Source organism: Phalacrocorax aristotelis, chromosome 24, assembly GCF_949628215.1.
Source record: "Phalacrocorax aristotelis chromosome 24, bGulAri2.1, whole genome shotgun sequence".
Classification (NCBI taxonomy): Eukaryota; Metazoa; Chordata; class Aves; order Suliformes; family Phalacrocoracidae; genus Phalacrocorax; species Phalacrocorax aristotelis.
The window spans coordinates 1,426,625-1,439,156 of NC_134299.1; the positions used below are offsets into that span (position 1 = coordinate 1,426,625).

The following is a 12,532-nucleotide window of genomic DNA, read 5'->3' on the forward strand; positions in this document are numbered from 1 at the left end:
ACAGACACAGTTTAAGAAAAAATTTACTAATCCATTAGTACTTCTGCCAGTATTGCAACAGATGTGAAAGGCAAACACCATTACAGTTTAGAAAAACAAGTTTTATACAATTATTAAACAAATCTCAAAAAAAAAAAAAGTGGCTGAGTAATAAGCCTGGAATTTCAGATCCAGTATTAGCACCTACAGTACCACCAACAGCCAAAACACTCGCTCTGTTCTGCAAGTCTCCTTTTCTAAAGAATTGAATTCCTTCTACCATTGGACAATGATGCTCAGCACCTAAACCAGGACTTCCTTGCTTTGATAAGGGAAAAGGATAGAGAAAAATATTAAGCTAGCTTGGTTTGTAGGAACTTTACTTTTGTGGGTATTGCTGAGGAATGTCGATGCATGGGGGATACTAAATAATGCACAATTCTACTTTTCAATAGTGCCAGCAGATAGAATTAAGAAACCATCTTACACAACATCTAACATTGTCAAATCAATGTTTTCCTATAAATTATATATAATAAATCCATAAAGAAACAGTTTTACACTTCACATTAATCAGAGTAGGGTAGGAATTGTTACGTTTATTGGTTCAGCATCCATTTTATTGTACTTACTGTTTTATGAACAAATATACCCCCTCTTCTGGTGAGCACTGACAGAGACTATAACAGCACAGATACAGCAGTAGAAAAAACACCAGTATTAAAGTCCAGCTATTCCTCCCCCTTCTAGCAACAACCAAAACATTAAAACAAATAACACTTTCCCGTTCTGGTTTTCCATGAGAATCAGCACAGAAAACGTAAAATGCTCATTGTCTTGAGTCACTTCTCGCCAGGCAGAGGCACTGTGTATCCCCTCACTCCGATACTGAACCGGAGGGAAGGCCTCATTTCTGCAAAATTCCCAACTCTGACTTGTAGCCTTCCAAAGCCCGACTGACGTACAGGAGGGTTTAAGAACTAGGGAGGAACAGCACTGCACTCATGTGACTAAAACTAGACTTCGGTTGGGCTACGCGCCCCATTTCCTTCAGAAGAGTACGTAGCTTTACCACTTCTGCTTTTTCTTGGGGGGAAAAAAAAAGTGATCTCATTGCTTAAAAGTTTACCACAAAATGGATGCTGACCAGCTAGGTCATCCCACGTGGAGCAGTTTGAGGAAGTTAGTCCTTGTAGTAGATGGCACTGTGGATCTGGCAGCAGAGAAAGGAATGATGCTCTAAAGTAGGAGGTAGGGGAACTTTGATACAGCAAGTCCACTGTTGAGCTATCTGCTAGAAAAGAAGTTTCATATTATTAGAAACTATTACTGAATAAAACCAACAAAACCCTACACAAACCTTTACATAGCTATATTTTGTTATCTTAGGAGGTATGTAGCAGGAGAGGTGGGGTTACCACGTGCTGTGGTGAGGGTAGCAGGAACAGAAGCCAACACTCTGGATTTCATTTGTCTAACAGGAGATAGAGACCTTTACTTCTTTGTTTCCTTCTGCATAACAGGCATAAATACTTCCAGTCTCTTTTCTGCACACATTGCCACCAACCTAGACTTACAACTACCATCCCAGGGTCTGCGGAGTACCTAAGACAAGGGAGCCAGTTCAGATCTGAGCTTTTCAAAAGCAAAACTCAGCTGAAGTTCAGCAGGTATTTTGGAAACCGAGGGATAGTAATTTTGCAGTTCTACACTGCAGGCACTTAGCCGGATCCTTTATTTTAGACTCCCTCTTTCGAGTACTCCGAGCACTCTTGACTTTTTGACTGCCACACAGTCAAAAAAAGTGCCTTTCAGCAAGATTTTCCAGTTAAAGCTACCAAAGCTAGAGGTTGCTGGCCAGTCTTAACTGAAAGCATCACAAGTAAAGATACCGAAGTGAGAACTGGGAACAGCATCCAGCTGAAAAACTGCAATAAAAAGGTTTTGTATGCTAGAATACACTCAAGGCCAGAGTAGTGCAAACATTTTTCCACTTAAAACGACTGGGTAGAATAAGGTCTGAAATCAGTGGCAGATCTCAGAGCTCCTCTGAATTTACACAGATGTTGCAGAGACCGTTAGAAGTCCTGCAATATGCCACCTATTCCTAGCCAGAGTCATATCCTCTACCACTACACAGGACAAAAAGACAGTTCACATTATGTAGAGCTCACGTAGGCTGCATTCACAAACAGATCATCCAGGAGAGTGCACAGGCTCCAAATTACTAGATTACCATGGAGGAGGTGAATACCCAATAAAGCTCCAGTTCCAGATCAGGCTTACTTAGGAACTCGTACTGCTTTCAAATCCAATTTCTACTGACGACAAATCTTTGCAATTCATCAAACTATCCAGAACTTCATGATAGAAATCTTTCTTCATTTTAGAAATGTCAATTGTTTGAACACTGACAGAATTAGCTTTCATGTAGTTGCTCAAAACTCACATCACCTATGAAAACATTCTGCAATAATTGCTGTGAAATGAGTCGTGACAAGTGGCTTGTGCCAAATATATGCAGATGCAGTTGATAAAACACAAACTTATTCCAACAGCAGAACACAAGTGCCAAGCAATACAACAGATTCCCAAGAGCTAATAACCAGATAAAGAAGGATATCTTGAGGCAGAACTGGCATCTACAAGCAATGCCAAGTTGACACGCCAGAGTTGTTTAGAGACAGGTATGCATCAGCAAGAATCTTCACCGTTTTGCTTTACCAGAACTTCTCATCATGGTTTGCTCCAGCTTGCAGTAGATTAATCTGATTTATATGCACTGTAAATATGGGTCAATCACAAGCAGACTACCAGAAGAGAAATCCTAGAGACATGTGGCAGAGGCACGTCTGAGAAAATTTAGCAATACTACCAAGCAAGTTACTTGCATTTTCCCTTTAGGCTGTATAAGATTTGACTCTTAAAATATGCCATATTCCAAGATTCAGGACAGCAGATAAGATATACTGTATTTATACAGTATCTTATCCAAAGTTTCTGAGCAGAAGGGGTTTGGAAGAATCCCACCACTTGGCACATGAAACCAAAGTGCCACCCCAGGCAACAGCAGTTCTCTGTTCTGGGACAGAATAGCTGCCATTCAACAGTACATAGAAGTGAAACTCCTGCATACTTAGAACCAAGATGGTAAAAGGTAATTACTCATATTGATTTATTCAGGGTTCTGGGGCTAATAATATAGACTTCTAGGCAAAATACAAGGGGATCCCTGACAAGCTGCGGTTACGACCTTCATTTCACAAGTGCTCAAAACATGGAAGTTTTACAATAGACCCTGGTCCACCGAAAATATTCAAAAGGAAAAGCTGTATCTTTCACAGCAGGATAAGAAGAGAAGAGCAGGTGCTAGTACAGCATCATCTATGATTTTTCTTGTGTATTTTTTTCATTCTGTTAGTCTGAAGCTGTTTGGAGATCCAAAATAAGCATTTAAATAGTAACCTATCTTAAAGTCCAGATTTAAGGGTTAGTCTTAAGTTTGTTTGCTCAGAACCTTATGACAGAAAAGCTTCAAGAAAATAAAAAAAACATTTTATCTACAAAACAGGCCACAATTTTGGACATAATACAGCATAACACAGGTTTAATGCATATTTACACAATCAGGACCTGAATTTCTCTAAAGATAAATCTGGTATCAGCTGATATCTATTAACAGTCAGGGGCATAATGCCAAGTATTGATATTTCTACTTCTTCAGAAAACCTAGTCCACACAAGATATATATTTGAACAGCCTTTGATTACATACAGTCGTGGGATAAATATCCTGTCTCAGTATGAAGAATCTTCCCCTCTGAGCACAGAAAACAGGTGGAGATTGATCTGGTATAAGGTTAACATGTACCTGAGACACCACAGTTTTATCTTCCACTGGTCATACCTCTGTCTTCATAAATGGTAATTTCAATCTGCACAGAAAAGCTGTTAGGGAAACGCACTATAAAAAAGATTATGAAAACAGACAAAAGAAGTGGGAAAATATTAAAGTATTAGAACCTTCAATCTTTCTGCTTCATAGCTGCTGTTTGAAGGCTAGTTTCAGAGTTACAAAGCGACCAAGCAGTACGTGTCAGGTCAGATGTGTGGTCTGTCCAGCTCAGGACTGCTCTGACAACGAGAACATGAGATGCTGTGCATGGAGGGTTTGTGAGCCTTGTCCCCTTCTGTTAAGTTTCAGGCTAGGCTATGCACTAGACAAAAGTTAATGCTTCTGCAGTTCAGCTACTAAGTCACTAACCAAACTGGAAATGCTTTTCTTAAGTTGATTTTTTTTTTCCAGGAGGTATATGCATAGAAAAATGGGAAAAACATACTGATAGTAATGAAGCCAAGTAGATGACAGCTATAAGCTATTTAGACAACTACACAGATAACCTAACTGCAAGGAATTACCCTTAGCATCCATTTAAGCGGCGTTCTGTGTTTCAAGTTGCTTCGGTTTCAGTATTCTCAAAAAATGATACATGCTACGCATTCTACCCATAGATTTGCGATGCCAGGGCTTTACAACTACTAAGGTAATAACTACATAAAATGCCTGGTTCAAGAGTTGAAATAAAAATGTTAAAATAAGCCATGCTAGAACCAAGAGCAAGCGCAGCTGCTATCAACTTATAGCGATGTCGTATGGCAAAACCTTCACCAGAACCTGAGCTGAGGGCTGCAAACGAAACAACAGCCACATCTTCTTTTCACATCATCAATTTCTATCCTACCAAGCTGGTCACTTTTTTCCATTCAGACAAACTGCATTTTTAGAGGTCACTGAAATAGAGGAAGCATCCAAAGTGTTGGAAGTACTCTGTTCATACATACTGCGTTTCAATGAAGTCCCAAAGGACAGATTCCAATACTGCATTTTCATTGTCTTTTGATGTGACAAATCCTAACATACTAAAATCTGACCAGAGAACAGTACACAAAGGAGAGTCACAAGACTAATCACATATTCTGCCGTATCACACATCAAGCACGACCAGAGAGTGCCATACTGAGATAAACAGGTAGCAATTCACAGATGATCAAAGAAACCAAAGAAGGATACAACTCTTAGTCCTCTTTCAATGGGGTCTGTCAGAAGGAGGCCCTGAGGAGCATAGATCTTCTCGTTCTGTTCCTGAATAAACTTGGCAATTTTCTTTAGAACCTGGTAAAAGAACAGCACAGAAGCCACAGATCCTTAATCAGGTTTCCCTACGTTAGAGTGAGAGCCCCAGCAATATCACAGATACAGCAGTGTTAGGAGAGCCTAGCACACAACTAGAGACAGAACTTGTGCGAGTCCTCTGAAGCACAAGCTATCATTGCTCAAACTGACTACTACAGACAAGCCTGTCTGGTGTATATGTGAAACCACTCTGCAGTAAGATCCAGAGTCTGTATGGAATTTGTGCGGCCATGGTGCAAGTCACAGAAATCCTGCCAAGAAACAGCCTTTGACTAAAGTCTATGAGAGATACCGCTTTCCAAGCAACAAAGTAAACAAAACAAGTGCACCTTTTCATAATGCGTTTCCATGCACAAGAAGATGGTATAGGCAGTCAAACAGGCGAGACACCCTTCAAGGTAAGATTGGCCCCCAAGTTTTTCAGCTTCTGCATAGAGGTTATTCAGTGTTCGGACAGTCTCTTCAAACTGCTGCCTGTCAATCTGCAAAAGAAGTCAAGTTTAGCTGACTGAAATATAGACATTTCAGGACTCACCAATATCTTCAGTTATCTGCCTTCATTTATTGCTATTTGGACTTCCACACTTTGCAGTCACTGTGTTTAAAGCCAGAGTCTGAAGGACACTTTGAGTTACAGACCTGTAGTTCTTTGTTAAGTATCTGTCAAGTGATTAGACCAAGTCTGAATTCCAACGCAACTGAACACAAACAAGTAACGTAACTAAGCCAACATGCAGTTCGACTGAGGGGTGGAGCGTAATGCGGACACAAAGATATCTGCTAGATTCAAGAGAGCAGTTTGGGAGCAGATTGACAGAGTTAACTCAATATCAACAAAGCCTTGCTGCTGCTGCTGCCGTGGTGGTCAAGCAAGCTCTCAGTAAAACAATACAAACCAAAACAAACAGGGAAGAGAAGAAAAGTGCACTGTTTAAAAGAAAAGGTGTTAGCAAAGAGCGTTTGTTTTGTTATCAGCTGAAGATATTACATCCGACAGCATCAAACAAAATGAAAGTACTTGAGACAGTACTTGTGAGGCCACTGACCAGGCTAGCAGAGCTGGCTGGTCTCCACAAGAGAGGACGGCATTAATGCAGCACGCACAACAACGCGCGCTTTATTCTCACTGATATAATGAACACATTCTATTTTGCTGCTGCAGAAGACAGCTGCCTTCCTCAGGACTGAAGAAAGCACAAAACACAAGCATTTAATAATCGCCAAAGAGAAGCATTTTTAACTATTTTTCGCGCAGCTTGTCACTGAAAATTCAAAGTATTTTCTTACCACAATTGATCAGAAATGCAATTAGACAACAAAAAACGCTTTTATGCCAAAAAAAACCCCACCAATATCTGAAGCAGGGCATGCCTTTAAACTTTTAAATCATGCCTCTCACACTGTATGTAGGGCTGTAACAGAGAGAAGATTCGAAAGTGCCAGCGTCCTTAAAGTTAAGGGAAGATACGAGACCTTCGTGTAGCGCCCTGGGGGTGCGTCGGGGGGAGAACTGCTCCCAGGAGAGGGACACGCGGGAGAATCCCCAGCTCCCTCCCCACTTCCCACACCCGAGAGGGCGGCTTCAGCAAAGGGGCGGCGGTTTGTGCCAGAGACCCCCACCTGCCCCAGGAAGGCGCAGAGAGGGCCCGCGGCCACTCGTGAGCCCACCCGGCCGCCAGCCGACCTCTGCCCGCACGCCCGTACCCCCAAGGACCGGCGGGCGGAGCTGGGAGCCCCGGCGGGACCTGGGAGCCCCGGACGGCCCGGAGAGTTCGGAGCGGGCCCGCCCCGCCTCACCCTGTTCTCCAGCTCGGCCGGGAACTTGCTCTGGAACTGGCACCGCGTCCCGCCGCTGTAGTCACGCTGGATGAACACCTTGCCCGACACGGGCGCCTGCTGCGGCCTCATCGCGCCGCCGCCGCCACCCGCGGCTGCTACCACCGCCGCCGCCACCCACACCGCACCGCTCCGCCGGCCGCCGCCGCTCACTTACGGCTGTCGCAAAAGCGTCGGGATGACTCCGGCCCGGCAAAAGGGCGGAAGTGTCGCCTGGCGCACGCGCCGCCGCCTCACCGACCCTCACGGAGCGGCAGTGCGCAGGCGCACCTCCGCAGTGGGAAGCCGAGTGGTAGGATCTGCGCATGTCTGCGCGCCGCCTGCCTCCCATTGGCTGCTTGGCTACTCCCCCTCCCAGCGGGACCACCTGGTACGGCCCTGACGCCCCGTGCGCACACGGTACGGTCCTGCCTTGCCGTTCCTCCCGCCCGGACACACAGACATGGCACTGCCCTTCCCCGAGCCGCGCCTGCGCACTGCCGCGGCTCTGCGGGGCGCAGCGGGGCGGGGGCCCAAGGCGCGGGCAGGGCAGTGGAGCCGGCGCTCGGGCTGTCCGGCAACAAAAATACCGGCTCTCTCGGCCTCCGCTGCCCCGGTGTGGGTTTCACGCCGTTTTCTTAGGGCCTGGAGCCCGGGGGCGGGGGCGGCATTCCTGCCGGCTTTATTCCAAGGTGATTTTGCTGATAAACATACTTTCCAGGCCCTTTAACGTTTGACCTGGGGAGCCCCGCTTCTGCGAGCCATAAGCGAGGTCAAAGATCATTTAGTTTAAGGGAAAACCTGCAAGTAGTTCTTGCACAAACCGGGTGAGCAGCAAGGGAAACTACTGACAACCTCACGCAATTCGTGCCCTCTCTGGTTTCCCCCGAGGTGCGCTGCCGCGGGACGCGCTTGGCGGGGGAAGGGGCCCCGCGGCGCGTCCCCGCACCCCGCAGAGGCAGCCCGCCGCCGCCCCGAGCCCGCGGGGTCCCCAGCCCTGCCGGGGGGCTCTCGGCTGCGGCACGGGGAGGCGGCTGCAGGGCGGTTTGGGGGTGATGTGCCGCCCCGCGGGGCTCCCGGTGGAGTGGCACTGCCTCCGCCCGTTTGCCTCAGTGTAACGCTCTGTGAAGCTGCTTTGACCTTCTGCCCGGGGACTACGTGGGACAGGGCTGGACTCCGGGATCCCAGGTCTCGAGCAGCAAGACGGGGACTCTGAGCTGCACCGCTCTGCTTAGCTCTTCTCCCTTTGCATGGAGAGCGTTGCGTTGCCGAGGAGCTTCGGAGCTACAGTGATGGGCTTGAGAGGGCACTGTACGTTTTCCAGAGGCTTTGGGAGCCCAGTAGGGTGTGTTGTGGGCAACAGGACATGAGATTTGCAAAGAGGTAGCTTAGTTTGAAAATTCTTTAGGCAGTGGAAAATTCACGTGTTGCACCTAAGTGGCCTCTGGATCTAATGGCATTATTTAAAAACATTTTAAATGAACAAAAACACATGGCAAAGTTGAACCTCCTCAGGAGGTAGAATACTTCAATATAACAAGTGTCATGGCCTCCACAGAACCTCTGAAAAATTACAGGACCCTTTCAGCTAATTCAGAAGCCTGTGGAACTGGAGAATGATACAACTAATGGAAGATTTCTGAGGTCTTTAGGGCAAGCTGTGCCCACAGGATTAAAAAAAAGCAGACACTGATTAGGGGCACAACTACTGAGCCTGGGCTGCAGCACAGGCCTCAGCAGGTCTTTTCTGAGGTCACACATGAGAGACACCAGGAGCAAACCTTTCTGCAAAAGCTGTCAGTAAGTTGTTTAGTGTACATCGGTGCTAATTAGTGAAGTACTTCACAGAAGTACTGCCAGGCCTCCTAAACCGTGTCCCCAAGTGCCACATCTACACAGTTTTTGAACACCCCCAGGGACGGTGACTCCCCCACCTCTCTGGGCAGCCTGTGCCAGGGCCTGACCACTCTGTCAGTGAAGAAATGTTTTCTAATACCCAATCTAAACCTCCCCTGATGCAGCTTGGGGCCGTTTCCTCTCGTCCTGTCACTGGTGACTTGGGAGCAGAGACCAGCCCCCCCTCACTCCAGCCCCTCTCAGGCAGCTGCAGAGAGCGAGAAGGTCTCCCCTCAGCCCCCTCTTCTCCAGGCTAAACCCCCCCAGCTCCCTCAGCCGCCCCCCAGCACACTTGTGCTCCAGACCCTGCCCCAGCCCCGCTGCCCTTCTCTGGACACGCTCCAGCCCCTCAAGGGCCTTCTTGTCCCGAGGGGCCCAAACCTGAGCCCAGCATTCGAGGTGGGGCCTCCCCAGGGCCGAGCACAGGGGCCCCATCCCTGCCCGGCTCCTGCTGGCCACGCCAGTGCTGACACAAGCCCGGGGGCTGGTGGCCTCCTTGGCCACCCGGGCACTGCTGGCTCATGCCCAGCCGGCTGTCAGCCAGCACCCCCAGGGCCTTCTCCGCCGGGCACTTCCCAGCCCCTCTGCCCCAGGCCTGGAGCGCTGCCTGGGGTTGGTGTGACCCAAGGGCAGGACCCGGCACTGGGCCTTGTTAAACCTCACACAAGTGGCCTCGGCCCATGGATCCAGCCTGTCCAGGCCCCTCTGCAGAGCCTCCCTGCCCTCCAGCAGATCGACACTCCCGCCCGGCTTGGTGTCATGTGCAAACTCACTGAGGGTGCCCTCGATCCCTTCGTCCAGATCATTGATGAAGATATTAAACAAGGCTGGCCCCAAAACTCAGCTCTGTGGGACACCACTTGTGACCAGCTGTCAGCTGGATTTAGCCCCGTTCACCACAACTCTCCGGGCTAGGCCATGTCTTGTTCCTAATTCTATGACTTGTGCAAGTGAGGCTGATCTCTTGCCTTCGGCATTCCTGAGAATCCTTTACTCATCTGGAAGTTGTGAAATCATAGATGATTGGAAGATACTGTTCCAAGGTTCAGAAGTTAGCTAATCAGTGACATGTTTATTTAAACAATTACTGGAAACCATCACTTGGTGAACAAAATGTAAAGGGAAAGCAAAGCATTTGGGATGTTAATTTTCATGACTTGCTTACTGCAGCTGCTCCTTCTCAGTCTGCTGAAGATGATATACAGGAGTTCCCAGGCATCCCAAGGAGGAATGAACTTGAGTGCAGACACGCTGGCTTGGGCCATGCTCCATCCCTACTGGGTCAGTGTCAGAGCAGACCACAGGGCCTGACCTGCTTCCCATGAACCCGGGCAGCCAGGCTGCTGTGCCGGACGGGGAGGCGTCCCCAGATGTCAGCAAGGCTCATGGAGGGCGGACAGGCTGCCAGGCCATGTGCCACGGCTGTGCAGGACCTGCCGGACGCTGTGTGGGGCGGGAGGGGGGCTGCTGGGCTCGCTGGTGTGGGGCCGAGCCAGGCTGCGGTGCACCCCCAGCAGGCTGCTCAGACACCGCTCTGCCAGCGTTTGCTTCTCCGTGGAGGCAAACTCCCTTGCTGTCTCGCTTCAAATCATAATGGGACTTGCAGAGAGTGGGCATGACAATCCTGCCTTCCTGGAGCCAAAGCTGTAGGGGAAGAAAGGGATGTATGTGCATGGGTGCCTTCCTTTGCCCAAGTGCCAAAAAGAAAGCGATGCTCATGTTCTTCCTCGCTGAGCAGCAGGGCTTTCACCCATCACTCTGCGGTAGAGTCTGTGGGTCGCAGGCTCGCCGTCTGTGCCCTTCATGCCATTGCTGCCATTGTACAGATACTTCTTCTCCCTAAACCTCCTTTCTCTTGTGAGAGGGCGACAGAGTTCCCAGCCCTGAGCACTAACCCTGAGCAAAGCAAGAAAAGTGCAAACCGCGGGGATCTCTTAGCTCACAGGTGTCTCAGTTCTCAGCCCCAGTGCTCCCAGTGTCCGGCTGCCTTGGCACTGGCATGTAATGGCGAGGAGAGCCAAGGTCTGTCTGGTGTCTGGGGCTCTCGTAACCCACAGCACTGCTCTGCCTGATCCATCTCACAGCAGTACTGCTGCCTGCACCTGGTAAAGGACGGGGCGCACCTCCAGAGAGCGAAGCTTTTGGGTAAAGCAGGGGAGTAAGGCCTGGGAGAAAAGATGTCGTTTTGCTGGTTAAATCAGTCTTATGTTTCACCTCCAAAACTCTTGTTCTCTCAGTTGACGGGAGCTCTGTTAATAACTGTCAGTGTGGGTCTGAAACTATTACAAATCGGGAAATAAGTGAAAAATGTCCCGTGTTTCAAAACTTGCTGGTGAGGCCCTCTTGAGCACATGTGTGTGAGAGATGTGTTCAGAGGCAAGCCAGCGTGTACGGGTCCTGCAGCGGAGCAGACGTGGAGTGCGTTCTGCTGTTCTGAACTGATGTGAGCCAAGAGTTTATTAGAAATTGTTGGTGCACTTGTTGGCTCCTCTGCAAATGGACACGGAGCCGAGTGCCACAAATGCAAAAATGAGTTGACCCACCTCTCTTGAGGAAATGCTCTGTCTTCAGTAGTTCTTGGCATCATCCTGTTTAAAGCACTTTCTGTTTTTTTCTGAATCATTTTCATTCTTGCTGAGAAAAGGAATATGAAAGTTTACAATGCAGTAATAAACTATTATTATTTATTAAATAAGAAGGCCCTGTAAAAAACAGAAGGAGAATTCAGTCCAGATGCTATCTAGTGCAAGGGCATTTGAAATTCCAGATGTTGGTAGTAAAATGTGGTCTCTAATTCATGCTTTTAGAGACAGAAAATGCTCCTGGCCAGGTACCCTGGCCCTGCTTAGTGTGGCTCTGTGTTTTTCCACAGGCCGGCCCGTGTTTAGAAGCAGCCGCAGTGTCTAACTGTGGGGTTCAACTTTATGCCTTTACTGAACATACTTTTGTGCATTTTTATGGCTAAGAGCGAGACTGTAAGCACATCAAATCAATGTTGTACTTGTTTTATGAAGGTAATAAACCAACGGCTTGCAGAACTGGGCAGCTGCGTGTGCAGCAGAGCAAAGGGCTCGGCAGCCCTTGGGTGCAGGCGCTTGCACAGATGTTAGTGGCCAGTGTCGGAACAAGAGTAACAGCAGCATATTCAGGGCTCTTCTGTCCCCTGCTATTCACCGCTTCTTTGCTTTGTGCACCTCAAGCAAGCCTTTTTCTCGAGGTACCATTTCTGTGTGGTACTACCACTAGCGCTCTGGCAGCCCAGAGGGATGCTGATGCCTTTTCAGTCCCAGACCAGCTGAAACATCTCTCCCCCCCACGCTGTGTGATGGCCTTTCCTGGCTCAGGGCCACAGACCCCAACACGGCTGCGAGAGGAAAATCATTTAATCGTGTTTACCTTCAGTGACAGTGGCCTCTCAGCTCTGCAACTGTTCGGAAAAGTTTGACCTAGACAAGGCTTTTGTCTGTGGCTTTATCTCTAGCTGTAACTACAGCAAATCATCCCACGGGTAAGGGCTGAACGTTCCCAGAGAGCACAGGTTTGCTAAAGACGGGGAAGGCAGGTGCTGTGGTGCAGGTAGTTGCAGTGCGTGGCTCTTGTAGGCGGCCGGCTGATGAGAAAAGATTAGTGTGGAGCATCGGCAGTGCCA

General features: G+C 48.4%; 1 protein-coding gene across 4 annotated transcripts; it reads right to left on the bottom strand.

Annotated features, from left to right (window-relative positions):
• Window positions 1-7: 7 nt before the first annotated feature.
• On the bottom strand, window positions 8-7,467 carry GOLGA7 (golgin A7). Of its 4 annotated transcripts, none has more exons than XM_075074469.1 (5): window positions 7,166-7,467; window positions 5,502-5,654; window positions 5,050-5,151; window positions 3,850-3,913; window positions 8-1,270 (listed from the first exon to the last, which is right to left on the bottom strand). In XM_075074469.1, the coding sequence occupies exons 1-4, from the start codon at window positions 7,337-7,339 to the stop codon at window positions 3,866-3,868; spliced, it is 477 nt and encodes a 158-aa protein (XP_074930570.1). In that variant the 5' UTR covers window positions 7,340-7,467; the 3' UTR covers window positions 8-1,270; window positions 3,850-3,865. The 4 variants fall into 4 exon arrangements, with proteins under 4 accessions (XP_074930570.1, XP_074973658.1, XP_074930572.1 ...); XM_075117557.1 differs by having other exon boundaries at window positions 8-1,273; window positions 7,166-7,436; XM_075074471.1 differs by having other exon boundaries at window positions 6,970-7,260.
• Window positions 7,468-12,532: the final 5,065 nt, after the last annotated feature.